Raw genomic sequence first — 27,994 nt, forward strand, 5'->3', positions numbered from 1 at the left:
GTCTCTTTTGACTCTCAACCTGTGCTGCTTTTCACAGTTTGGTACCTAAAACAACAGGAAACTCGAAAAAAAACCCTCTTGAAGGTGGGGAGAGCCTGCGTTTGTCTCCCGGACGCCCGTGCCCTCGCAGGAGGCAGGGGCTGGGATTACAGCTCTCGCCCTGCTCATCTCCCCCCTCCCCAGCGCCAGGGTACGGGGAACAGAGTGAGCACTTTCTGGTGCAGCTCCCAGGCCCGGGAGGATGCCAACCGCCCTCCTCTGCTCCCAGATCCGCTCCACAATTACAAGTCTCTTGTTTCTTTTCAAATCCAACATGTTTTATTACTGCTAGAATTATTTTTATTGCTAAAAAGAAATCACAACACTTTCCTAGTTCCTAACATGGCAGCAAGCACAGGGGCATGGGGTTGTGTTTGTTTCTGGAGGGAAACAGAAGTTAATAAAGAAGATTAAGAATGTAATTATACCTCAGTGGCATTACAAAAGGGATATCAGGAATCATTTAACAGACAAGAGGTTCAGTCAAAATGGGTTATTTAATAGCACTCGAAATATACAGACGGCTTGAGCAGAGCACAGGGCTTCTGAGCGCCCATTCAGCTTCACCTTCCAGAGATGCACACAGGAGTCTGGGCCAGGATCATGAGATGTTCATCAGGGGACTCGCACCGTGTGCTTCGACAAATTAACTACGAGCGCGGCTTTCCCACAGGCCGGCAGAGCTGCGCAGACTCAGTGCTTCTGCAGCGACATCCTTCCCAGGCTCTCCCGCAGGTTACATTCCAACTACGCAGCCACGTCCCGTTCAGAGCCGTGTGTGTGAGAAGACAATGAGGGTGCTGCAGTTTGGGGCATGTCCTGGTCCATCAGGGCAGACGCCAACTCCAGCATTCACTGCCCAGATGCTTCTCGTGCCCATTAAGGTTCCTGGCATGGATGGGGGAAGCTACGGCAGCGAGGGAACATCCAGTTCTGCTCCAACGCTGTACGGTCACTTTGTGGAAGCGCCGGATGGGCGAGACGGGGTTTCTCCGAGATTCACCGTCTGCTGCTTGACCTTGGCGTAACTTGAGAGCTCTCGGTGCTTCGGCCGCGGAACCCCGAAGCTGTCACTTCCTCGAGGAAGCTGCCAAGCAAAGTGAAGGTTAGCAGAGACAAGGGCCAGCTTTTCACTCATGCAGACAGAAAGTAACCACACGGCCTGGCCTCAAGCCTTTGAACAGAACCGATGAGTGCTCTACAAGCTCAGAGCTATGAAAACGTCTGCTTTCTCCCCTGGTGTCACCCTTCACATGTGGTGACAGTGGCAAAGAGGAGAAGACCTGCCCACAACAGCACGTGATCCAACAAAAACCCCACCCAGAACAGGGATCCTGGTCCCAGCGGTGATGCTCCTTGCCCTCATCAGGCTCATGTCAAACCCAGCAGCTCCCCCCAAGGAGGCAGCAGCGAGGAGGTGTCAGGGACCGATGGTCCCTGAAGGGACGCATGACAGAGATGCTCAGACCAGGACTCGTCTCCTCCAGGGTGAAGGCAGCATCCTGAGAGCTGGCATCGGGGCCAACCGCTTCCCTCTGTGGTTGAGGGACAGCAGCACGGTGGACGGATCACCCTCTGACTGCCCTGCTCCTCCAGCTGCTTGCAGGGGGAGATGGGGGGCGATGCCTCAGCCTGGGACAGCTACAGTGAGGAGACCCGAATCCAAGAGGAAATCAGGGAATGGCAGCCTTGGAGAATGCCCCCGACTTCCAGCGACAGATCCTCCCACCAGCTGGGATGGATCCAACGAGGGAGAACAAAGTGCAAAACTATGGGACTGCAACGACCTGCCCTGGGCACCAAAATCTGGAGCATCAAAACGTGGGGCTCCCAGCAGGGATCCCCCAGGTCAACACCTTCACTTAACGTGGCCGTTCATCCTTAAATGCTCCACCGCATCCGGGAGGTCTCCGTAAGGCTCCCAGAGCGAGGGCAGCAGCTCCTCGTGGGCTCAGCTCAGCGCCGGGGCCGCGCTGGCAGCCCCTCTCGGTAACAAAGGCAGGAAGGCCAGCGTCCAGGCTCCTGGTGCTGCTCACTCCCAGCCTTCCTGTCTGCGCGATAAGGCAGGAAGAGGCCGGGTGGAAACCTCCCGCTGAGGCATCCTTGACATTCCACAGCCGGGGCTTGCTGGAAAGCAGCCCCTTGAGCAGCCCGGGTCACTCTGCCTGTGCCTCACGCCCCAGCTCCTCAGCCCCGGGCTCACATCCACAGCCAGACCCTCCCTCCGATTTCCAGCCTCTTTAGACCTCATTCACATCTAAACAATGAGCCACATGGAAACCTCTGGGCACCAACCATTCATTCAGTTGGATCTCAGGGAAGTTTTAACCCAGCAAAATGCTTAAGCACACACCCAGCTTCATCCCAGTCTCTCCTCTGTATTATTTTCCAAAGTAGGGATTTGGGGGGCTAGACCCCAAGGAACTTGACAGTTTGAGACTTATGCGCGCGCCTGCCCTATAAAGCCAAGTGAACGGCTCAACCACACGCCAGAGCAACGGCGCCACACAAAACCCCAAAGACGACGCATTCGGAGACACGTTTGAATAGGTGAGCTGCTTCTCACGTAAAAACTGTCAGGTGGAGCTCAGCTGCCAGGGGCTGGCGTTGGCCAACTGCAGAGGGAAAAAGAGAAAAATAGGTCAAAGCAGGCAGCGAGCGCACAGCACTTAACGAAAACGCCTGGGAGTCCGGAGGGCTGGGCTCCGTGTCTCGCTCTGGTTCAGATCCTGAGATCCTGAAATCGGCATTTGCAAGACCGCTCGGTCCCAGCCCAAATCTGTTTCCACTTAAGCCCCGTAACATCTTTAGGAGGGGAGTTAGGCTCAGCATTCGGTAGGTTTGGAAAGTCCCGTCCTGGAATGCTGGCGGTGCGTCTCAAAAGCCGTGTATGGCCATGGCTGAAGTCGCGATTACTGTGGAGGCAACAAAGAATTTCTGCTGGGCGAGGGTCGCACGGCGCTGCGTGAGGTGGCGAGAGAGCCCATTTCTACCTTGGTGAGCCTGCAAACCGAATTTCACCCGTTCTGTCACCAGGCAGCCCTCAAAGGCCAATTTTATCCCTGAAACACGTCTCAGTTCCAGGCTTACACCTGCCACGAGCACAGGCTCATGTCGTATCCGGGCGGGCGGGTCCGCGCAGCGAGCCGAGGAGCAGGTAGACGCACAGAGTGGTATTTGCTGGCGCGGCACCAAGGTCAGCTGCATCACGCCTGCACGCCGGCAGCCTCAGCCCCGCTTCGCAAAGCACGGCGGAGCTTAATCCAGCAAAGCCTGCCAGAGCCAGGAAAGCTAAACCTTGGAAACACCGTTGTTTAAATAGGTCTAAAAGTGGGTTAAGGTTTGAGACTAATTCGATCCTTTCAAGAGGAAAAAAAACCCAAGCCTTTGAAAGAATAAAGCTTTAAAGCTCCTTGCATTGGTCTGGTTTGATTACAGGCTCTTACACGCTGCCGTACGGCACTCCTGCCCGCAGGAGCCAAACAGGAGCACGGCCTACAGAGGGGAGCGCTAGACTGGGACCGAAGCTTGGAGCTAGTCCCAGTTTCACCAGCAAGCGACAGCTTGCTCCTGCCCTTCGCTGCTGCTCCGTCTTTCATGTGACTGGCCCCGTCTGGAGCACACAGCGACCGGACCGGCTTCTCCTGCGAACCTGTACATCGGGATGAGGAGGCTCGGAAGCCGAAGGAGCTGCGACGGCTGCCCTCCAAACAAAGCTCCTGGCGTTCCTGCTTCAGCGCAGCTCCTCACAGCCGCCGCTCTGAGCGGTTCGGGAGGCGGCTGCATGCTTTGCAAAACCACAGCAACGCTCCCACATGAGATCTACTGAGGATACGTTACCAGGAAGATGGTTACTCTGGCAATGCGAAACAGGGCGACCAGTTTCTAGGTTGACTCATTCCTTCAATATGCTGATCAAGTTATCTGAGCGTTAATGCTTTAAAAAAAAAAGATAAAGAAATAAAAATCAGGATATACGACCAATCCTACAAAAATGCGATTCCCCTAAACCAGGTCTAGAAGACCTCCACCTGCCCAGGGAGCGAGTCATGAGGGTTTAGAAATAAAAAAAAAACCAACCCAAAATCGCATGCAAATGCCTGCACCAATTTCCAGATCTCACCACCGCACCAGTTAGAAATACGCATGCTGGGAGGGCAGCAGCCTGATTGATAAGAGGTGTAGAGAACATCGCTTGCGCTATGGTCATTCGGCTCCGTGACTACAGCTAGTGCTGTCCCTCCTCCAGTTTTATTTTTAGGTGTTGGAGTCAGGCAGACTGAGTTCTGAACAGAGAATGACTTGCTGTTCTTTTTAAAGGGGACTCCTGTTTATTTGCTACCTGGAGAGAAAGTTTGCGCCTGTGGAGAGGGAGATGCAGTGCGACATCGTCACTTTAGACTTCAGGGAGGTCTCAAAAGCGGGCGGCACGACCACCTCCTGCACAGGAGGTCTCCCCATCTGGAGCGCAGCCGACGCCAGAACTCCCGCCTGCCGCGGAGGGGTGAGCTGGAGCCCAGCACCGGGCTGCGGGTGCTGCTACTGCCCAGGGCCCTGAGAGAAACAGAGCGAGCACCTAGAGCGGCCGTCACGGCCCCGGCTGGGAAAGCCCCTGGGCAGGGCACGGATACCAAACCACACGGAGAATTTGAACCAGACCCTCCCTCCCTCCGTAGTAAGGAGGAATCACGGCTGGTCCAAACACTCCTCCCAGAGGCGCAGGTATCCGGTGACCAGGCTCCGCCGGCTAAGGCACACCGCAGCCGCGCTCGGCACAACCAGGCTATCGCTGTAACTGGGTAAGTGGGTCAGGCTAGAGCTCCCCTTGGATTAGTCACAGCAGGTTTGTGCTTAACCTGTGCTCTGGACGAGTCAGCCCCATGCGCCAGATGTTCCTCCTGGTCTTGGTCTTCCAGTTTTAGCCGATTATTGATCATTTTTTAACCCTTTCTCCTCCAGACCCAGCAGAATTTCTTCGAAATCCATCTGCCCGTGACCCTTCACAAACGTCAAAGAGCGGAGAGCAACTGAAAACCCGGCACAGTTTTGCCCAAATTCATCTGGTTCCTGCAGGTAATTACGGAGGTGGCTATGGTCAGTGTGAAGGAACGGCACCAGCTCAAGAAAGAACTTTCACTTTCACCATAAATATAATTCAAATACCTATCACCTATGCATTTTCTAAAGAACCCACGATTAATAATCCCCAGCCTTCCAGCTCTTCCATTACAGCTCATTATGTTGCAGGGCAAAAAACCAGACAGGAGCCCTACGCTCAGGTCTTCGCTGGTCAAGCGCTTCGAGCCATGGCCAGATGCGGCGGCGCCGCGGCAGACCTAGTCCCCGGCCCGAGCCCGCTGCAGAAGAACGGCGTTAAGTGGCCAGAGGTGGCATTTCCATTCTCATACGCTGGGCACAGCTCTGCAGCGAGCTGTCTCCTCGGTTCGTCACGCAGGAAAACACATCTGGGAAGGCTTTGGTACCTTTTTGACAATCGAGTCATAATAGAAGTAATTTTTAGGAGGGCTGCCAAAATTTCACAAGTACCACAGGCAGCCAATCTGGTTTGATTAGAAAAAATACTGAAAATTCCTTGACAACAACAGGGTTTTTTCCACCCTGCTGGTGTTCCTCAAAGGATCCCGACGCCTTACCAGCCCCGTAGCTGTGTGCCCTCCGAGACCGAGCGGCGCAAGGGTTGCCTGTTAACAGGAATGGAGGAAAAAAGAAGAATCAAGTAAACTGAGACGGGGCAGATTTAAAGCCTCGTCTGCAGCAAAACTGAGCGTGCACAATCAAAGAGATCTTCTGATCTTGGGATTTCTGTATTTCTCTGGCTTTCATCACTTGACTTTCCAGCCCTCCCGCTGCTTTAATGCATTTTTTTTCCCCTCACAACTCCTGGTCGCAGGCAGGAACAGAAAACCCAGGCCACATTCCCAGCCCTATCGCTGACTGACCTGCCCGTGGGTAGTGTCGGGAAAGAGGCCAAGGAACGGGTGTGCTACGAGGATTTATCTGGTAGAGGCAGAGGAGGGAAGACAAGAAACAAAAATGTTCTCATACCTTGTAAAGCCACTGGGATTTTTTCAAGCAGGGGAATAAGCGCCCACAGTAGAGCCTGTCACCTTCCGTAGCCCGATTGATTTACAAAGAATCCCTCCGACTACTCGCCCCGTTTCAGAATACGAGCACTGGCAGTAGATGCCTGCCCCTAGTTTGCATCTACAGGGATGTAAAGACGACCAGGGCCAGATTCTCCTTGACACGACTGTGCAGCAAAAGGAAACTTTGAACAGGTTCGTACCATCCCCCCTTTGGGACTCTCTTTGCAAACACGGAATGTTGTATTTTTGCATCCCTCCAGAGAGTATTTTTCACTCCCACACTTTAAAGCACCTACTTGCAGTATATTCACTGCTCAATACGGACGGTCTCTTAAACAGATGAGCTTCCCACAAATACACAGCAGCATCAGCTCCAAAGGCTTGTTTGTCTCCTGCTTCGTAAAAAAGCAGAATGGATTTCCCTTAAGCCACCCCCCCTATAAACACAGATGTTGATCACAATTTAAGTTGTCTGGTAAGAACAATGAAAGCAGAGGATTAGTGTGCTTACACAGGCTGCTCAGCGCATTAATATAAAAATCTCCTTGTTTATTGTGACATATCAACCCTAATCCAGCAGAAATAAGCAACAGTTCATTAAAGGAAGGCCAGGGGATTACTGGAGGAGTGAGGACACACTAAAATCTCGGTTTCCTCGTGTTAGACACCTCAGTGTGTTGGCTGAAATATCCGTGACCCTCTTGCGCTGGGCTGGAACCGCGGTTAACACTCGCCGGACGGGAAACGTCTTCGCTTCTCAGGTGTCCTGAGCGAGTCGGCTCGCTCCACGGCACAGGCTGCTCCTCCTCTGTGTGCCACAGCTGAGCAGGCTGGTCCTCCCTTGGAAAGGGCTCCAGATCACTGACTCAAAGGTCTAAGGTTTTATGATTATTAACGTGGCCTCTCATCATTAAGGAAATCTTATTCAAGCCACTAGGGAACCGCAAACCCTTTGGGGCAGGAGGATGTTTAAAACGGGACCCTTGGCAGTCCTCATCCCGCAGTTCCCAGACAGGACCTGGTAGCAGTCAGCCCATAAAAAGCGACAGCCTTTTTTTTCTTTTTCTTTTTTTTTTTCTTTTTCTTTACTTTTTTTCTTTTTCTTTTTTATTTTCCACTTCATTCTTTGAAATGCAAATTCTGATACAGTATCCTAGTTTTTCTGTAAATAATTCAGAGACTGCGCCAAAACGGAGTCGCGGTAGAAGCCCCGACCAGCTAATGTTACTCATTACAGCACAAATCCAAGAAGCCCGACAATGTAGCTGCAAATCTTGAACTTATAAACTTATAAAACTTATAAAGCAGAAGTGAGAGACGGTCCCTGCTCAGAGACCTTCTGGTGTACAGACAAAGGAGAAAGTTGCCTGACGCCACCTGATGGGTCAACAGCGGCGCTGGGACGGCAACCGAAAGCTCAAACCATCTTCTCATCCCCTCCTCCTCGCCACACTACTGCTTTCCTTCTCCTACTCAAAACGCTGCTGGTGAGTTTTCTCTGTTCCCCCCCCACAAAAGTGACAGTTTTTGCTGAATCTGCTACACCGAAACACTCTCGGGGCAGGTCTCAACCTCCAATATGGTGTGAAAAACTGTTCCAGCCCAGAGACCTCCGCATCGCTCGCTCTGATTTTTGTGCTTAGCGCGATGACAGCCCCATCCAGGTTCGCAGCACAGATGCTGGTAAAAGTTTGAGGCAGGCGTGTTGGTAGATGTCAAAATCAGCCTCAAAACGCACTGGCAGACTAAGAGGTTACGGCGGATGCCAGGCTGCACATGAACCAGGGTTTCCTGTGCCCTTCCAAGATGACAACTTACTTAATTTCTTTCTTTTTATCAGTCAAAGAGCAGCTCGTATGCCCGCTGGTGACTTTTTCTTACTATTTCTAGGCTTGGCTAAAACAGGATTTAGTTCAAAGGCTGCTTTGTAAAGCAGAAGGTTGAGCAAGCTGGGTAATTTGGGCAGGAATTGGTCGATATGTGGGCTAATACAGACTTGCCTTTGTAACCCAGTTCATAAAAGCAATTTACTTCTGGGCTAGCGTCAGTTCAGGAGCTTTCCAATCATCTGACATCAAGCTAAACTAAGGACCAAATCTCAGAGCGGGCACTGTGAATTTGGAGGGTTTGGGCCTTTTTTCTGAGTGAGGCATGATGGGAGCCACTGGATTTCCTTGTGAGAGACTTGTTACCGCTTCTGTGCAGGCAGCTTTGGAGCCTGAGGATCCCTCACAGGCACGAAAAGGAAGGGCAAAAGTGCAGAGGTTTTATAAATATCTCACTGGACTCTGATGCAGCAGCAGTGCACGTATATGGTCTGAAAAGCAAGGCGCTCTCTAGCCTGCTCGCTGCACTTGAGTCCACCTGTCAGTAACTGAGATCAAGGCAGTGCTTGACAGCTGTATTTCCGACACACAACGCCTGCCGTGTTAACAGTCTTCCCCAAACTCCGGGAGACTGCTGAGGCACCCAAAGCTCTTGGTCAGCCCTAAAAATTTCATCCCAAACGCTGAGAAGCGTAACTTTTGCCTCCTGTTGCAGGACTGCATTTCGTTTGCGTAACGTTGAAGCTCTCCTTCCCCGCCAGCTCAGAGCAGGGTGCTCCCGTGAAGCTCAGAGCAGCTGCTGGACACCACCAGATTCTCTCCCAAGCCTTAGATTTCACCAGCCTTCCTGCTGCAACACATGGGAGAGATGTGGGTCACCTGTCACATTCCTGCCGTTACCCTCCTTCCAATAACCGGCTCCCGGCCATGGCAGCGTCGCTACGAACGGGGACAGAACAGCGCGGTGGAAAGGAGCGAGGTACGAATGGAAGAGTTCCCGCTCCTTCGCTTGGCTAGCAGCAAGCCGTGCTGACAGGAAACAATCCCCAGCGTGGTCTGAATTTTCACCTGGGCTCAAAACACTCAGATGAATAATTTGGGTTCAGGAAACATGATTTGTGTATTTGTAAACCACACACTTCACAGGAAATAAACCACGCATTCCGTACTGACGGGAAATTTTGGCCAGCTACAGCAAAGCAGGGGCAGGTTTCTGTACAAGCCGTCTGACTCTGCAAACCCTGACTGAGACCCCGAGGAATGGCTCACGCAGCTCAGCGCAGGAGACTCGAAATACCATCAGCATTGCCCGACACCGGCCCTTCCAGCCCCGACAGTCAGCTGCTGGAACCCCCCCAGACAGTGACCCAGGAAACGGATGAAGCTCAGCGTGGTCAGTGCTCCCCAGCATCGCTCCGTTCCCGGAGGGATGAAGGCCTTATGAATGCCTGGCCTCGCAGGAAAGGCAACCCGGGGCGCCCGGCGAACCAGCACGGAAAGCTCCGCTCTCCAGGGAGAAGCGCAAAAGACACAGCCAATGCTCTGCCGGCTTGTGGGCGGCCGAGAGCCTGCTAGCGGTGTAATCATGGAACTCGGCTCTAATCACAGGGACGTTAACGGCGCTGCCATCAAAGGCAGCTGCTCCAGACTTCACCAGGAGCAACGAGACCACAGTCAGTTTTGAATTCCTGTGTGCTGCACCGGCGTCTCATTCATAGTACAGTGTGTGGTGAATTACAAGCAGGAAAAACTACACACATGGACTTCCCTACCCTTGAATTCAGTGAAACGCACATTAAACCTCCAGCTTGGTAATACGTCCCTCAGCCATAATGAGCAGAGCTGGGCTCGGGCCATTTACACACATTTCTGTGTTTTACTGCGTGATGAAGATCCCTCAGGCGTCGCAAATTCATGCTCATGTCAGCAGTTTTACGTACACGGTAAAAAATACGGTTATTACCTTTTTGTGTTGTGGATTGTGGTCCCACCCAGGACAATCCGGACCCCCGGGTTGGTGCGGTTAAGGTTATAGACAGTCAGCGCCTCTTCGTACGTTGCCCCTCCGATGATGAACACGATAATGTCTTGGGGCCTGCGATAAAGACACAAACGTTGAGGCAGGATCGGACAAAACCCAAGGATAAATCCTGCACCGCTCGCAGGCGCTGAGGCAACGATGCTGAGGATCTCCCTCCCCAGACCACGGCTCATTTCTGCCATGCGCTGGGCTCAAGACTGACAGCAACGCGCAGCCCATTAAATCACTTTTAAAACATTGTCTCTCCTAAACATTTACACAACGTGCTAACGGTCCTTAAAAGCCTCCTCAGCAACACCCACACGCTGCTTCCCTGCGGAGCTCCACCATGACACATACGCCAATGTTTAATGCATGATCGAGACACTGCTGCGGCTGTTAAATTAAGATCAATTCAGGAGTCAAACGAGGACAACAGCGGTGCTTCAGCCCTCTCGGGCTTGGTTTGAAGGGCATGGATCAGCTGCAGTTTTGCTGGCTGATTACAGAACCGCCGGGATTTGTGCCTGTGTGTACCTCTGAGGTTACCTTCCCCACAGCCTCGATATATGGGGTGTTACAGAGAAGTAGCGTGAGGGGAAAGGGGGGGAAGGAGGGCAGCGCCTTCGTCCGACAAAGTACAAAACCAGCCAGATGCCCTGCACGTCCTGCTGTCAGAGGAAGGCCGCACCTTCCTCACACCACCCTCCCCTGTCACTTCAGTTCTCCCCTCTCAGGGACAGCAGGACGTGCTTGCGACCCACAAATCAGCTCCGCTACCACCTACCAGTGGAGAGGGATTTCTGCAGAACCTACAGGGAAAAGGTGGGGATCACATCCCGCCAGCTGCGCTTGAGTCAGAGCAGTCAAGTCTCGATACAATTAACTTTCTGCTGCAGCCTCAAAACCCATCTCTGCTTTCCAAGCAGGGATTTCTGCTGGAACACGGCTGCTCGCTGCAGTGGGGGAAGCAGCAGGCGTTCGCCTGCTCTGTCTGTGCAAGCTCCGGATCAGTGACGAAGCAAACGGAGCACGAGACAGGGATGACCCCGGAATGCACCTCAACTCCGTCCCTCTGGTTCCTCCCTGCCGAGAAGCCGACCCGCAAAGCCCTCGACACCCGGTACTGCCCAGAGGGGCGACACGCCTGTCAGTGGGACAAACGTCAGGGACTGCTTTCTTGGCATCACCGAGGAGACAGTACTACCAAGAGCAAAACCGCTTCTGCCCTCAGCATGGGACGCTGGCTCACAACGAGCGTGTTTAGCCGTCAGACCCACACAACGGCCTCCCTGCCCCTGGAGGGGACGGAGAAAGGTAAGAAAAATGAATGGAAAAGATGAGCCCACAGCCCTTCCCAGAGCGACCTTTGTTACCAATAACCTGCCAAACTGTAAGTCTTTTCAGAAAGTTTGGGTTAGATGATTTGGACAGACAAAAGGAGATCGCAGAGATGCTTTAGAAGGTGCCGGTAGTCTCCCTTTGTGGGGAGACAAAGGGGGATGGTTTTAAACTAAAAGAGGGGGAGGTTCAGGTTGGATGTAAGGAAGAAATTTTTTAGGCTGAGGGTGGTGGGACCCTGGCCCTGCCCAGAGAGGCGGGAGATGCCCCGTCCCTGGGGACATTCGGCGTTGGGTTGGACGGGGCTGTGAGCAGCCTGGTCGAGTGGAAGGTGTCCCTGCCCAGGGCAGGGGGGTTGGGCTGGATGGCCTCGAAGGTCCTGTCCAACCCAACCCATTCCATGATTCTCTGACTACAATAACTCCAGTAATGGCCACGACTTCCAGCTGCAGCTTACTGCACAGCTTCCTCGGAAAGAAAAAGGCTGGAAGTGGAATCCTTTGTAAGAAGTCAGCAGCAGTGGGACATGCTGGAGCAGCTGCCTTACGCCTGCGCCCTCTGGACAGAGCGGTGAGTTTTACCCTGCGCACCGTTCACCCCCTCCAGGCAGGAGCAGCGGGGCAGGCAGTGCTGCCCGCGGGATTTCAGCAGCTCAGCCTGCGCTGCCTTCCCTTCCCACCCAGAGCCCCAGGACTCGGTGGGCACGTCCCTCCCCGCACAGCCACGCTGTGTCCCCGGCCTGGGAACAGCCTGTGAAATCTTCTGCGCTGCAGCCCGAAGATAAGCAGTTATATATAGCAGCTGCACATTCAGGCTGCGCAGGTTCAGACATCTCGGTGAGGCAGACGGAGGTTTTTGCACCCCAGTGACAGCACAAGTCACTGAGGCAGCCCCAGAGGACAGCAGAGCGCTGCCGTACCTTGTCTTTTGAGCTACGGTCAGGCACACGGCTTGGAGAACTAGAGGCAAATGTGCCCAAGTCTTTTGGGGAGGGAAATCAAAGGGAAGGGGAGGCCCAGCAATGAAATAAGCTGTCAGCTGCCAGAACAAGTACACCTAAAATCTCTACAAGCTCACTTCTATCGTGATGCATGTGAAAGATGTGCCAGGTAGGCCGTGCCACACCTCGCTTCTTACTGAGAATGTCTTTTAGGTTGAGAAAACCGCAGCTCCCCGAAGTCCAGCAAGTCAGCGAGGACCTCGAGGGTTAAGGCACCGTTACCAACCGGATCACTGAAGCAAGAAACAAACCTGGCAATTCCTCACCGAGACAACTTGTGCGGACTGAAATCCACAGGATCAGTCTCCTGGTACCATCATTTATGCATTTTTGCTTGGAACTACCAAAGACCGAAGGAATCTAGACGCCAAAGCCATGTGGCTAGCTCTCCTGTGCTCCTCTGGAATCTCCTGACATGTACCAGCCTCTAAATGTGCCACCACCTTTCACTGTCACCGTGACACCAGCCTAACCCCAACCCTCACCCTAGGATCAAGGGCCAAGCCTGGCGTGGGGGAGCGGGGGCAGAACTCCAGCCCCTCTCCCACTTCAGGTGCCTTGCTCAGATCCCTGCAGCCCTCTCACGGGGCAGAAGTGAGCTAAGCCACGCAGAGGCAGGCTGCCACAGAAAGAACAAAGGGATCTTGGGGTTCTCAGGGGAATTACTGCTGATATCAAGGGCAGATAATAAGCAACTTTGGAATAGGAAGAAACTCCAAGACTGTTACAGGATTAGTGGGAAAGCTATCTACAGCAGCACTCGCTCCTGCTGTTGTGCTCCTCAGACCCAGTCTGGGGATGTGGCTGTGTATCTCCTCGGATTAACCACCAATTTAACAGCTAAATGCTCAAAACACTGCAGACAGGAGGAAAAAGCAACTTGCTTGAACAAACAAGGACGCAGTCAGAGTTTTGCCTTAAAAAAATCCACAAAACGCAAGCCATACTAAACACAAGAAAATATACATGATGGAGGAACAGCGCTGCTTTCCTTCCTCTTTAGGGCAGTCTGTGTGAGCTCAGATGAAAAAGCGCACAGCCAAACGGTTCCACATCACATGCTGCAAGCTGATGCTTCCAAAAAAGGAGATTTTATCTTTGCTGCCTAAGGAGATACCTCACCCATCCCTTCAGATGTGTGCCAGACACTTCCAAATGGTTCCAAGTTCTTCCTCTCCTCAACAGAACTTTTCCCTCAACAAAATCTCAAAGGTCCAACCTCAAAGGTTGGACTCGATGATCCTGAAGGTCTCTTCCAACCAAAACTGTTCTATGATTCTACGATTCTATGAAAATCAGTGGGAGAAAGATCAAGTCCAGTCACAGAACACTCAAAACGAGTTGGTATCGGTGAGCTCATGTTCCACGTTTAAGTCAGAACTTTGATGGGCTCTCAGACAAGGCGACTTCTCAAGATTTCTCACCAAGCAGGTGAGTAATTGTGGTAATTTGAGAGAGACACGGACCGAGCCGAGTCCCATCTGGATCCCCGGGGAGCAGCGTGCCCTTTCCTGCTGCTATGTCAGAGGCTGCTGCCTGGTTCCCGCAAAACGTTGAGGACCCCTGTTTGGTTTTAAGAAGCGCAGCAGCCACAGAGCTGTCTCGTGGAACAGGCTGCCCAGGGAAGTGGTGGAGTCACTACCCCTGGAGGGTGTTCAAACAACGCGTAGATGTGGCACTGGTAGACACGGTTTAGTGGGCATGGGGGCGTTAGGTCAACGGCTGGACTTGATGATCTTAGAGGTCCAACCTACCGATCCTATGATTGCAAACGTGACGTTGTAAGTGGACTCCAGCCATCTCGGGTCAGCAGCATCAGGCCCCGTTGGTCTGGTCGGGACAAATGCCCTACTCGAGAAAAGCCCAGGTCAAAGCACACACAAAACAAAAGCTCCACCCAAAGGGGAGCCCTCGGCAGAGCCTGGCGAGCAGAGCGCGCCGACGGGGTCACGGACCTCAGGAGGCATTTCCTACGGTGTGTAAGATGGCTGTGACCGAGATAGGCTTTAGGGCCTTTTCCAGCCAGGACTTTCCAGCAGGAAGGTGGAAGGGACGGCAGGCTGATGGCACACGGGGAAAGGACGGTGTTTAACACAGCGGGAAACCAGAGGAGAAGCAAAAGAAAGCAGAATTGCTTATTGCTCTCTGTGAGGAGCCCTGCTCAGCGCTTCGCAAAGGCTCCCTTCCCTTCACCGCTGCCAATTTCCACAGCTGAATTTGGACCAGGAGCTTTTCCTCCCTTGCAACAGGGTAATGTTTAATACAGAAAGAAATAGTTAAAAAGAATCCTTTCAAACTCTTTGCTGTTCAAGCAACTGCGTCCCTTTGATCAAAAAATACAAAGCCTTTCGCCCTGACCTTCTGCTGAACTCCTGCCAACTGCGGTAACACCAGCCTCTGAAAGCAGAAAGCAAGAAGACAGCGTAGCCCAGTTTGCCTTGGGCTGTGATTTGTTACATGAAGTTTTGTGAAATTTTTAAATTTAAATTCCTCGCTCAATTGGTTTGGCATTAAGGCAAAACCATCAAGTGGGCTTTTTTTCTTCCAAACCTGGTAACTAAAACCCGGTTTTAGATGAGCCCCCATTTTCATGGCGTTGAATGTTCACACTTTAGAGATAACACGGTGCCGTGGCCCCTGTTTTATGCAGCAAGTAAAGGGCAGGCCCAAAAGTATTTAGGTGCCTGGTTTTGGTCAGTTACAAACCCTCGTTCCTACAGCTCCTGTGTCTTAAACTCACCAAGATCTACCATTCCCATCAGGAAACAACCCTGATAACCGTGTGCCCTTCCGCTTTTGATCATTTTCAGACACCTGACCCAGCGGCAGCGCTGTTGGACCCGGCCACTGGCCCAAGGACAACCCCAGACCAAAGGAAGACAGTGAGAAATCGAAGGGGAGGAACAGTTGGGAAGCTCGGCCTTTGTACGTTGAGATTTACTTCAACAAACCCACGGGATTCACATCTTTCAGCTAAGAGGCAGGGCTGCAGCAGCTGCGAAGGGAGGGAGATGCAGACTCCACTTCCCTTCATCCAACTTCTGTTTCCCTTCAGTTCAAGGCAGGAATTAAACCCTTCTCTTGCTCCCCCAAATAAATTATTTGCATGTGCTGTGTAGCAGGATTCTCAGGGGCAGGTTCCTGCACCATTTTGCAGAAACATTCAAAGAGGAATCTAAGTGAAACACAGCTCAGGAAAATACAGGCAGGAATCAAAAATGAGAAGATAAAGGTGAGAAGACTGTTTGTTTGTAGGCAGCTCAGAACACACCCAGGTCAGGGATGCCTGGATGCTGTCACTGCTGTTCTGCAGGTCTCATTTCAGATCTACCACAAACCTCTTCTTGTTGGGCTGAAATCCACCTCAGAGGAGAGCTGGTTTCAAGGACAGAAGGGATAGCGTTTCTGTCGCTGGGGGTCTTGATATTTCACACCTACTAAAGCCACCCACCCTATCCAAAATCCACCATTTTATTTTAAAGGGAAAATCTGGAGCAGGGCAGATTATTTTTTTGGTCTACCAGGGACATACACAAACAAACTGTCTCTTGTATGACTGCAATTCTTTCTTCTTCATAAATAAAATTATTAACGTCCCCTGCTGTCAGCCCGGCATGGAATTTGGACGCCTCCCTACTACAAAACACATTTTGCTTTCATCAGAAATGCCCCAGGGCAGGGCTAAGGAGGAAGAGCAGTGTGTGTGTGCATCTCAAAGAGAGCCAGACATGAACGCTCACTCTTTGACATGCTTCTGCCCCTCCCACCCGCTTGACACCACTGAACCTCGGGCCCCAAGTCTACTCCTCTGCTGCTCCGAACGAGTCGGTGGGTCTCATTTAACCCAAACCGCCCTGCAACGGCCGCCTCGTTTGGGGAGAACGACTCCCTTGAATTTATTTTCTGCTTCACTGAAAACGTGGCAGTTGCTGATAAAGGGCCAATAATACGCAGCGTGCGGAGGGAATGACGACTGTTCTAATGCTGCAGGTCAAACATCTTCTGCAGAACCCCAGGGCATTTCACAGACGTTGGAGAAGATTCAGGGAATCGCTGTGGTGACCTCACCACAGCTCACCCAAAGGAAGCAAAGCAATGGCAGGCTCTTCTCCGAGGAGACTACCGTGGGAAGGAATGAGCACTACCCGACCCGCACGCTGCAGAAGCTGCGTTTACAGAAAGGCAACGGCAGCACCAAAGCAAGGAGGGATTTGTACGGAGTGCCGTTAGCGGGGGACTCGTCATCTCTCTACTGATCCAGTGCCCTCACTCCGAGGCCCCTATTTACCTCCAATGACTTCGCTGACAACGGCTCCAGCAAAGTCAGCTAGAACCAGCCAGCCAGAGTCCTTTTCAGTTGCAGTTATTAGCCACATTCAGCAAGATCCCATTCTCATCAGGAATAGCAACTGGCTCAGAAGGGAGAGCTTGCAGTTGGACTATTTTCGGCACTCTACAAATAAACACCAGATGGCATGGAGTGAAGTTAGGGGGCACGCTGAAATCCATCATGTGAACATCCTGGCAGCTTGGTGCAATGGCTTTATCCTTTACCTGAGCCCTTACAACGGGAATGCCACATCTTGGCCGGCAAGAAAAGACAACTGCATTTCAGTCTTAGCAGCCCTCTCCAGGGCACCGACTCGAGAACTCAAGAGAGACCTACACGGTCAAGACGTTTCTCTGCCAAGCCTAAGTTTTGTTCCTCCACAGGCAAACATCAAAGCAAGCGGCAGCACTGGGAGGAGCAGATATATTTCGGTCCCAAGCTCTGCCCTAAAAGGCCCCACATACCTGTCACGGAGAGTGTTGGGACCCAGGTAGGGGTACTGGCTGTCCTTGAGCTTTCCTTTGATGAGCTGATCTAGCGTTTCGTGAAGGAGAGGCTGGTGTTGCGTATAGACATTCTCAACACCCTACGGTGCAAGAGAAGCTCTTGTTATGAATTAATGCAGCAGGGCAGCAGGCTAAGGGAGAAGATGAGCAAAGGCACATGAAAGGAGCATCACCATCGAGTGCTGAACACTGAAGTGCAGATTAGAGAGGCTTTCCAGCAGCTAACTCCCATTGTCTTCAATGAGAATTACGCCCTAAAAGCCCAGTGCACTTCCTATGAAATCCCTGAAATCCATGAAACGTGGCATCGCACTGCACACGAGTCCTGCTCCGTGACTGTAATTTTGACTACAACTGTCATTATTTCATCCATACCTTCAGGCCTTTGAGGAACTGTTTGGTGATGGCTACAGCATCCTTGGGACTGAACAGCTCGCTGCCCCGGACCCGCTTCCCTCCATACTCCACAACGGCCGACACGAGCTGTACAGAGAGAGGCAAAACCAGAATCCTGTTAGCCTGGGAAACCAGCTTTCAGGCGGTTTTTGTCTCGTTAGGCCCAACGGAGGCACTGGAATGATGATCAAGGAGCCGGGGAGATGGATCCCAAGCTGGTAATGCAGCACAGAAGGAGGCAAGGGGGAAGAGAAGAAGGATTCCCCATATCCACCGAGCAAGTCAGTCTGCCGGGACACCGCCTGCACAAGGAGAGGGGCTTTCATCTCCATAGTCTGCTGCAGTGGTAGCAGATCTGCCATACAACGTGACATCATCCTGCTTCTCCACCTCCTCTCCAGCTGCTCACTACACTTGCCAAGCGCTGCCACCCTCTCCCTCCCAGCCAGGCTCCTTTTACAGGCTCCAAGAGTCCTTTGCGGCAACTATCGCCTATTCAGCAGGAGCTGGGGGAAAAGGGGTGGGGAGGAAGAGGAGAAGGAGAAAGGAAGCATATTCCAGGCCCCGTTTATGTGCTACACACCCATCCTAGCAGACTCCTGGCATGCCTGCCATCTCTGCTTTATTCAGTCCTTCATAATATCACTGATTTTGGAAATGGAAATTAAGTGATTAGTTGTGCCTTTTAAAGTAACACCTGCAGGCCCCAGCCAAGCTCAGGGTTCTTTTCGCGAGGTGCAGTGCGATTCAAGAGCAAAAGCTTCGTGCTAAGCTACGGCAGGGGAGCCTTACACCGGCGAGCAGCGCTTTTCCACCCCTGCGCCCTCCTGCCCCACTCGTTCATCCAGCTGAAGGAGAAATGCTGCGATTACCTTGCGGTATTTCTCCGACACACCCCTGCTCTTGAGATCCGCCATCAGCCCCGGCAGGCTGTTGCTGCTGTGCCGCTCGTAGTGCAGGGCGTAGAGCATCACCAGCCGGGCAGCGTCGAACTCTGTCACCTTGGGGTTCTGCAGGAGCCGCCGCACGTTCTGCAGCCAGAGAGAAAGCAGTGAGTGGAGAGGCCTCCAGAGGACACAAAATCAGGCTAATAGCAAGCCCACCGCCCAGCCACAAAACGGCACGCAGGAGGAATGCGAGAGAACTGAATCGTGTCACAAACAACAGAGCCCAGCTTCTTGGCTGCTCTGACGTGAGAGTTATCGGAGTACAACAGACTGTGAGTCGCTCCTGGGTCTTTTTGTGAAGCTGGGAATTCATCACCCAATTCTGTTGTCCGTTCTCAACCCCCCGTAACATGCCACGGGGCGAGTTCGGGTTACCTCCCCTGACGGGGCATCAGCAGGCACTTAGAGAAACCTTTGACCTCTGCCCATCCCTTTCCAGCTTGAGCAGAGCCAGAACTGGCCCACGGGTTCCATCGTCATGTTGACTGTCATGAACAAAGACCTATTACACAGACCCCGATTCCTCTGGGGAGGTGCGGGGCGGAAGCGTCGAAATCGCGGATAACCTTTGGCTGTGAGAAGTGGAGGAGCAAGTACTGAGCACTTGGAAGCAACGGAGGAAAGGAATTAAAGCATGAGAAGGAAAAGAAAGATTACAGCACTGGAGGTAAATACCAGAATCTACAGTTATTACTTCTAATATGCAGATCATCACTTTTCCTGCCGAACAGAACACGACACCATCGTAAATACAAAGGGTGCCCGGCCCAGAGAGGCTGCCTGGGAAGTACAGCCCCTTCCAGCAAAGTTCCGGAACGCCCAGTGCACGCCAGGTACCCTCCAGGGGCTGCAGCAGGACAAGTGAATTGCTTGTGTGAGTTGACAATCGGTCATTTAAGTGCTGCTCCTTCCCTTTACAACGAAAAGTGCTTTATTTCCTCTCTGCAACCCCTCGGCCGTTGTGTTGAGCCACAGAGCTGCGATAATGGAGTTAACGGGACAAACCCCCGAGCCCGGCTGGTGGCTGAGGTGAGCAGTGGGAGTAATAAGCTTCTCAACTCCGGCTTTGAGATGGATCCCACAGAACAGGCATCAGCTACCAGATGTGTTCGCAGACATCTGGTTAGAGCTGGACAGATGCTTCAGGCCACGGCAAAGTCTGAAATTCTCCCTGGACTGAACATGAAAGCAAAACGATCAGCCTGTCTCAGCTCAAATGCACGGGAGCCGAGGAGCTGCCAGTTTTATGGCTGCAGAAACGGCACTTCCAAGAGAGGGAGGGAACCAGTCAGGATTTGTTCCACTCTGTAAGCGCACATGACCTCCAAACACTCCAAAAATCCTGGGGTGTCTTTGCAAGAGTCTCCCACCTTCCTGACACAGGTAGGCACCACGGAGACATTCGGTGAGCAGCCGTGAAACGGAGTTGTGAAACTTGGTTTTTACCATGCCGACTCAGCTCGACTTGCTGTAATTGGTTTGACTGACGCAGATGAATTACAAAAATACAGGATAAAATCCTGGCTTTGAGGAGGATCAACAGGAGTTTTACCATTAGCCTTGGCAAGGTCAGGAAATCACCTGGGAGGGCAGGAGCAGACTCCCACGGAGATGTTTGCTGGCAGGATTTTTGAACCTGTGCTGGCGGCGCAGCGGCAAGGCCTCTAGAAGCAGGAAGTGTGTAAAACAGAAAAGCTATTGTCCATCTAAGGAGATGGGATTCAAAACCTCCCATTCATCTTTCAAGGCTCATGCACTATGTCAGGATTAATAAGAGACCAGGGGAGGAGCAACCAAAATGTACCCAGGGGCCCTAGGCCAGCAGAGACATTAACAATTGCTGAAGTTACATCAGTGGGAGAACAATTCTGCCTTTCTTCCGTGCGCTGGCTTATTCTTCATTGTTTCTGTGGCCTTGCTGCTGTCACTGCCACTAGGAGACTGCAACAGGGAACAGCCTGGGGCGGTGCAGCCCAAGAGACACCGAGCTCTCATGTAGAAGGATACCAGCTCCACAGCTTTGCGTCTTATTTCCTCGCTGCTGCGTGTTTTCCAGTCGGTCTCAGTTGTCAGAAACACAACAGGGCCCTTCAGGCACGGAAGCAAACTACGGGCAGCTTTTCTGCTTTCAAACCTGCAGAACTACCTGGTTAGTGCAGACCAAGACCTGAGCCGGCACCGAGGTGAACAAGCGAGCACCCCGCCACGACCGCGTGGCGCTCGGCGGGGCCGACCTGCCCGCGTCTCTGTCCAGCCTAGAACTCAAACGTTTGGCTTTTAAACTGCAAAAGCTCCATCTAGAAACAGTGACAGAGCACGAGAACCTCAGAGGCTGTTTCCAGCCAATGCACTCCATGGCTACGTTCCCACTTCAATATTCAGTCACCAACTCTACCAAACACAAGCTATCGAATCGTATCGATACGCTCCCCCGTCTGTAGAGCTGTGGTGACTTCAGCCTACTCTGACTCACATCAGCTCAGGATCTGGTAACAGATTACAGCACTTGCAGAGTCTAATATTATCCCCTCGCCGCCCACTCGGAGCACAGAATAAGGGAGGCAAAGAAGACATGTCTTTCAAATCTGTTGAAGTTGCTTATCTTTATTTTCTAATCACACTGCTTCTGCAGTATTGTGTAAAGGAGCCCATGAGATGCTGTAACTTCTACCTTCGCTATAAAAAATTAAGGAATCGTTTTTTAACACTGAGTTGCTGGTCGAACTCTGCCGTAGCACAGCCACGCTCAACAATACTGCTATTTTCTGGGAGCAGTCAGCAGCCACAATTCATCACTATTGACATACTGTCAGATACTGGGTCAGGTCACGGAACCCAACAAGCCAGCGTGGGGTCAAAACTCCAGCCTATACCCAGCTATAACAGAAGTCTCTGTTAGGCTTTTTCAGTCCGCTTTGCCAAAGGAATCTTTTCTCTAAGAGGCTTTCCACTGTTTTTTATTTTTTAAAAAAAAGGTAGAAGCCGGCACCTCAGTGAACAGCCTGGTTTAGACATTTCTGTGGATTCCATTTCTTCGCCTCCCCAACAAACACAACAAGCTTCTGCACGGACGGGGGGTCCAAGTTCCCTTTTTTTTACTGGTACCGGCACAGGCAGCTTGCCAGAAGCCAACTGACTGCGTATAATGAAGGAATGTTGTATTGTGAAATGCGAAGACAGAATTTGCAAAGATGCTTCCCAAGCCAGTTATTAACTATGATTCATCCCCATCTGAACCGAACGGGGAGGAGAAGAGCAATTCTAACATCGAACGTCCCAGCCCCGCGGGATATCTGCGTGCAAAACTCCCACGACTTTTCAGTATCCAGCTTCCACCAACAGGGGAGTTACAGGATCAAACCTTCCACATTCAAAGGGTCAAGGTCAGGTTTGGAGCCCGAGGTACCTGGAGAGCACTGGAATGGTCATTCTGGCAGGCCAGTTCCTGCTCCACTTCAGACACCTCCAGCAGGTTCCGTTCGCCAACCAGTCGGGAGAGCTCCCCCACCACGGTCACATGCTTCGACACCGTGCCCGACATCTTCTTGAACTGCGGATAATTCTCCACAAAGGCCTGCAATGGGGAAACGAAAGCAACTGGTTCTTCAACAGAAAAGCAAGAGGCCGCGGATGTGCACGACCCCGCCACAAACCGTATAAACTGATCTGCAGCAAGACCGCTGCGGGGGTAGGGACGATCGGGCACCTCGATCCCAGGAACCCACGGGATTTCTCCAATTAGAAGGAGACTTTTGGGAGGGATGTACTTTTGCTCTAGAAAAAAATAGGGTGGAGAAAGTACCTCCAAAGGCACCGCCAGGATCCTTTAAATCTTGCGGTGACTGAATAACCCGTGCGCTGAGCTGTTGCCAAGTGGCCCAGCTCAGATATAAAGTCCACCCAGCCACACCAGGGTAACCTACGCGCTTAACCCCGAGCTGTGGGGCTTTGGGGTTCCAGCAAGCTCTAAGCAGCAGCCCGGGGAGCAGCCAGGACCAGCACGCTTGCAGACCACCCTGCAGCGGTGCAGAACAGCCGATGGAAGCGCCTCGTCTTCAGCTGAAAGCCCCTGTAACAAACCCAGCGCAAAAAGGAGGTTCCTGCAAGTGCGCCACATGGGTCCGAGCTGCGGTGCTGGTAGTGTGGATGGTCAGTGCAGCGACCTGCACCGTCCTGCGGTGGATGGGCTCTACAAAGCCCAGTCAGTTACCAGTAGATTGTCTGTACCTTCATATCTGCTATGGACTCCAGCTTCTGCTGCTCCTTCGGTTTCCTCCTCTGGAAATCCTCCATAAGATTCTTGATGTTACTGCCGATCTCTGCGAAGTTCAGGTACATGTTCTGCGCGGAACAAGACAGGGAGCTGAGAGAAAGCCGTTCGAACACCAGTCGATGCAGCTGGAAGGCACTCTGCACCCAAAACACCGAAGTGCCGTTGCACGTCGTCTCCCCGAGACCCAAGCTTGAGCAAGCAGCTCTGCAACTGGTCTGGGGCTTATTTAAAACCATAAAACAACACGTTATTTCATGTCAGATGCTACCTGCATCACACACTGATTTTCACCACTGGCCTAAGCCATCACCACCCCGACGCTCAAAGCCGTTGGAAAGTTCCTTTCACGTGGCAAAAGCCAAGAACAGAACCTGATCCCCACATTCAGCTACTGGCGAAGATCCCCACGAGACACCTACGTTGGCGTAGAACTCGTCGTTCTCGGCAGACAGGACCACCTCTCGGAGATCCTTGCTTATCCCCGGTACCCGCGAGAGGTCGATGCGGTTGTTGTTAATCCCCAGCAGTTCGTGAACCATCGCCTGGTATGTCCACTAACAAGGGTGGCGAAAGAGAAAGGCAAATGCTGCCCTCAGTAAGGTAACAAACAGCACGGGAAAATTAAGGGATTTCAGGCTGAGCTCAGATAAAACCCGTTTATATTCCTCTAGTAACACAGAGCGGATTCAAAGTGCACATTTCTCAGACTTTTGCTGGAACGTTACAATAAGAAATAAATATCACTTCTGTTCTAATCCAACGGGCATCCTGCAGGGAGAGGCGCCGGTGCAAACACAAAGGAAACCCACCCCGTCGCAGGGTGCTTCCCGCAGGTACGCTCCAAAGACACGACTCTCCAAAAGCAGAGCAGTGAGGATTAATATTCCTGTTCAAACAGTTCTGTTTGCCACCATTGTCTCCCCTCCTCCGCCTGCCAAGGGACATATATTTTTGGCTGCAGAGGTTCCACAGTGACAAACCCTACAATTTCCTACGTGCTCCTTTGCTTCTTACGCAGCAGTAGGAGTGTGTGTTTCTGCACATCAGTGCGTTACTATATTTATCCTGGGAAGACTAATATTAATCCAGAGAGAAAGCCGAAGGTTGATCAGAGCAGCGACGCGCCCAACGCCCCATTTACATCCACCTGAATCTCTCTTCTGGACAGAAAATCTCTGCGGAGCAAATAACGCTTTTGGTGCCCTGCTCTGAGCGCAGCCCTTAGCTCTACAAACCACACGTGAGCTGGGTTTCTGACCTCCACATCGCTCCAGTAATACCAGTATCACCGCTAGCTCCTACCCCACCAGCCATACAGAAGCGCTGGCTGCTGTCGAGGTAGCCCCGCTGCAGCTCCAGCCGCCGCCTGAGCACCGGCCTGGCCCGTGCCTAAGCGCGCCCCACAGAAACGAGAGGAGACGAACAGATTCCGCCAGAATCTACAGCACAGCGAAGACAAAATAAATGAAATCGACAACAGCTACAGAGTGAATCCACCTCCCACCAACAGCCCAGGGGGAGAAAGACACCAGGGCAAGGTCACGCAGGAACGGTGAGCGGGCGCTGCCGAACAGCCGGCACAGACACACCCTTGGAGAGGACCTGCCGGGACTGGGGGGCTCCAAACGTAAAGCGCATCTCGCTGAGGTGCAAACGGCGTGGTTCGCCAGGGTGCTTCTGTCATGGCAGCCAGCACACACAATCCCTGCTCAACAGTCTGAAAAACCAGGCCGCGAGATAAAAGAGGGATTTCAAGAAGAATGGGGGCGGGAGGCGGCACTTGCTGCCTTTCCAATACAAACCATGTCCTGCCAGGGCGCGACCCCCGCGTCGCTGCGACCGCCACGGGGCTCAGAGCCCCCATCCCTACCTCAGCCCTCGCACAACCGCGGGATGATTCACCTGGTTCAGCAGCGGGGTGATGGCGTCGTCAGAGCGGTCCAGAACGAGAAGTAAAGGAGGAACCTCAGTGCGCCGGAAGTCAAACAGCTCGTACTCCTTAGTGATGACTTGCTGTCGAGAGAAGGAAAACAAAGCCACCTGACCTTATTCTGTGCTTATCTGTGATTATCTATACCCAGAAAATGTTTCCTCTTAGTTTGGATACAGGTGAACAAAAAGGGAAGAGCTGGCAAAAAGACAATGGGCTGCTGTCGTCGTCTGCGCTGCTAATGAAGGAGAAATAATTGGCAGGTAACCTACTGCCACTCATGACACGTTTAATACGGTTCTTCACCTGCTCTTTGGACAGGAGCAGGCAGAGCCAAGGGATGGACCTCCCAAAGCCCAAAATAAATGACACAATTTACACAAATTGACTGAAAAAGGGTATTTCCCTCAAATGCATCAACACATAAAAAAATTGAACAAAATTTAAGCACGCTGCCAAACTCCTTTCACATCGCTGCAGGCTCTCACCGTACCTTCACACATTCCGCAAGCCTCTTTGCTGACTCGGAAGAGAGCTGGTACCGAATCATGGGGCATTTCTTCAGAGATAAAAGCAGAGCAGTCAGCCCTTGCGTTGTCCTGGACAGCTGAGCCGGATCCCAGTTGCGACCCTGGAAGGAAAAGCGGCGTCTAGGACGGACACACTGTCCCCAAACTCTTTCTCACATCAAAGTCTTATTTCTAAGTCTTAAAGTCTTACAGCAAACTCTAGTTTGACTGAAGGAGCAGGTCGACCAGAGGCCACAGTCCGGATTGCCCAGTTCCTTGCAAGGATCAGCTCCTCCCTCATCAGCAGTCTGCCTGCTGGGCAGCCCACCACCGCACCCGGCTTCTTGTGGTGGTGGCTACTGGTCTCTCTCTTAACCACAAACCAGGGCCCTGGAGGAGCATTAGATTTTTTCATACCTGGCAGCAGCCCAAGAGGTTGAGGGAAAAAACGTGCGGATTCACTGCAATGTAGTCGCCGTAGAACTCCTGCCAACAAGTGAAAGCAAGTAGGTACGTGTCCTGCCAAGCCCTACTCAGCCCACAGGAGTACGGGTGCCGGCACCGGCCACATTAATCCTAAGCAACACCCAGACTCATGGGCTCTGATCACTTCTCCTTCCTCCGTGCCCAACCTCTCAAACCCCTACACTTCTGCTGACAACTCCCCTGACGATTTGCTCGTGTGCGTCTTCCGAGTACGTAGCAAACGTGCAGCGGCTTTGGTTGTCTGACAACTGGAGGGCAGGGGGGAACAGGGGACACTTTTTTTCCTTTTACTTTTTAATCCCACGTGTACATTCGTCTTTTCTTCCACGTGAGGCTGTTGCTCAGCGCTGCCGCACACCGTTCAACAGCTACACAATCCTCTCATTGCCACGCCTGAGACTGCCAGCTTGCACGTTTGGTTTGCTGGTACTTTTGGATTAGGAGGTCTAGTTAAAATATTCAAAAATTCACCTGAACTTCAGCCACAACTTCCTGTTCGTCAGCCTCAGCTAATGACTTGACATCACTCTTACTGATCACGTTACTGAAATCTGAAAGAAAACAACAGCGAAAGAACAGTCGGGCTCTGCGAGCGACCCGTAACACAAAGAACGCCGCGGCACAACCAGATTTCCCCCTGGAGCAGAAGCAGATTACAACAGAGATCCCTTGACCTTACACCTGCCATTATTACGCAGACATTATAATCCCGACGTCACCTCACACGGATACCCTGAGCTAACGCCCTGCCCCACTTTCTGCCTCCGGTGCCGCTAGCCAGTGCGCGGCTGCGGCCCTGGAACAGCACGTAACGGTCGCCGATGGATTAAACGCCCCGTGGGCCGGGGCAGTGCTGGGAAGGCAGCGGTGGCTCACCCTCACCCCCTCCCTCGCCTGCCCTCTGCCCAGGGAAGCCACACGACGCACAGCCCGCAGATTTGTATGTGTAAAAGACAAGTCATGTCACACGGCTGAGCACAGCGACAGCCACATCTCTGCTGAGCCCCTCGCACTGCTGTGCCGGCAGGTCACCGCCACCCTCGGAGTCCCCCCCCCCCCGGCAGCCCGGCTCCTCGGCACGGCTGCCTTCCCGCAGAGCGGCAATGACATCTAGAGGCCGCTCAGCTCATCTCCCGGCGTCTCGCCCAGCAGTGCCTGGGCTGGACTAGACAAAACCAGCTGCAGTTGTTCTGCTTCGGTTCCAAAACCACAGAATATTTCGTGGGATGAGCAGGACACGTGAGGAACTCCCGCCTGAGATGCCAGGCATTAGAAGATGCTGTGTGGCGGGTTTTGTCCAGCGCTGGGATGTGAAGTCTACCCTAAATTATTTACCTTCAAGATTTGGGCTGGACTCTCATCAGTTTTCCTTATCATAAAGGCACTTTACCCCCAGCCTTAGCCTGCTTTCACGTTTATGAAGCAACATAAAGCTTCACAATACCAGAAATTGTCAGGGATAAGCCTCATGGGAGGAATGCAGATTTATGGTGTTGCTTTGCAACAACCTGTTACAAGTTGCTTTGGTTTAATCATTTCACCTTGCACCTACGTACCCTTTGCTAAAAGGATTTGGTGACCCCGACAGCATAAACCCCACAGCTCACAGACTGCCAGCCTCAAGTAAAGGCGGGAGCTGTGGCAGCCTCTCACATCTGCATTTGCCGCTGGGCACGAGGCCGGTCCCTGCCTGGCACCTCTGACTGACCGGGCAGAACGGGCCACACTCACAGATGAAGTAGATGCTGTACTTCGGCCTCCGCAGCTCCTGAATGAGGAACTCCACGTTCTCCTGGACGAACACAGCACCGGGGAGAGCACATTTGAGAGACAGGGAGTAAGAAGTGACCCACGCCCCATCGCTGACCCCATCGCAGCCCCTCGTCCCAAGCCTACGACCGTCGCCGCCGCCTGGGGCTCCGGGCAGGGCCCTCCCCAGGGCCGAGGCGCCCCTACCTTGGTGGGCCGCAGGAAGCAGATGGCCTTCAGGTGCTTCATGGCCTCCCTGTTGGCCGAGTCGAGGCGCTCGAAGAGGTACACCTCCTTCTGCAGGATCTCGGACTGCGTGTACACCATGCTGACGATGCCGGTCTGCGGGCGGGAGGCGGCAGCGCCCATCACCCCGGGCCTCGGGCCTCGCCCGGCCTAGCGGCGCTCCCCACCCCCGGCCCGGCCGCTCACCGTCTCCCGGTCCATGAGGAGCACCTTCATGCCCGGCCCGCTGTCCTCGATCATCTTGGACACGTACTGCTTGACGGCCAGCACCGCGTTCATCTCGGCTCCG

The 27,994-nt window shown here is 52.7% G+C and overlaps 1 protein-coding gene across 2 annotated transcripts; it reads right to left on the bottom strand.

The window, feature by feature from the left end:
* Positions 1-517: 517 nt before the first annotated feature.
* VPS45 (vacuolar protein sorting 45 homolog) lies at positions 518-27,989 on the bottom strand. Of its 2 annotated transcripts, XM_086478263.1 has the most exons (15): positions 27,892-27,989; positions 27,667-27,801; positions 27,442-27,502; positions 26,182-26,261; positions 25,642-25,710; positions 25,209-25,346; positions 24,688-24,798; positions 23,205-23,339; positions 22,740-22,853; positions 21,919-22,086; positions 18,438-18,596; positions 17,545-17,652; positions 17,128-17,249; positions 9,936-10,067; positions 518-1,126 (listed from the first exon to the last, which is right to left on the bottom strand). In XM_086478263.1, exons 1-15 carry the CDS (start codon positions 27,982-27,984, stop codon positions 1,039-1,041), a joined length of 1,713 nt encoding a protein of 570 aa, XP_086334389.1. In that variant the 5' UTR covers positions 27,985-27,989; the 3' UTR covers positions 518-1,038. The 2 variants fall into 2 exon arrangements, with proteins under 2 accessions (XP_086334389.1, XP_086334390.1); XM_086478264.1 differs by lacking the exons at positions 518-1,126; positions 17,128-17,249 and having other exon boundaries at positions 9,964-10,067.
* Positions 27,990-27,994: the final 5 nt, after the last annotated feature.

This window comes from Leptosomus discolor, chromosome 26 (assembly GCF_034619465.1).
Source record: "Leptosomus discolor isolate bLepDis1 chromosome 26, bLepDis1.hap2, whole genome shotgun sequence".
Lineage (NCBI taxonomy): Eukaryota > Metazoa > Chordata > Aves > Leptosomiformes > Leptosomidae > Leptosomus > Leptosomus discolor.

What these genes read in the sequence shown, in the direction of transcription:
- VPS45 (XM_086478263.1), bottom strand. Translation starts at nt 27,984, where the DNA reads ATGAACGCGGTGCTGGCCGTCAAGCAGTACGTGTCCAAGATGATCGAG. An exon ending in AGTCCATAGCAGATATGAAG is followed by an intron (nt 22,087 to 22,739) that starts GTACAGACAATC and finishes TCCCCATTGCAG; the next exon opens with GCCTTTGTGGAGAATTATCC. An exon ending in CCCAACACTCTCCGTGACAG is followed by an intron (nt 10,068 to 17,127) that starts GTATGTGGGGCC and finishes TCTTTATCGCAG; the next exon opens with GCCCCAAGACATTATCGTGT.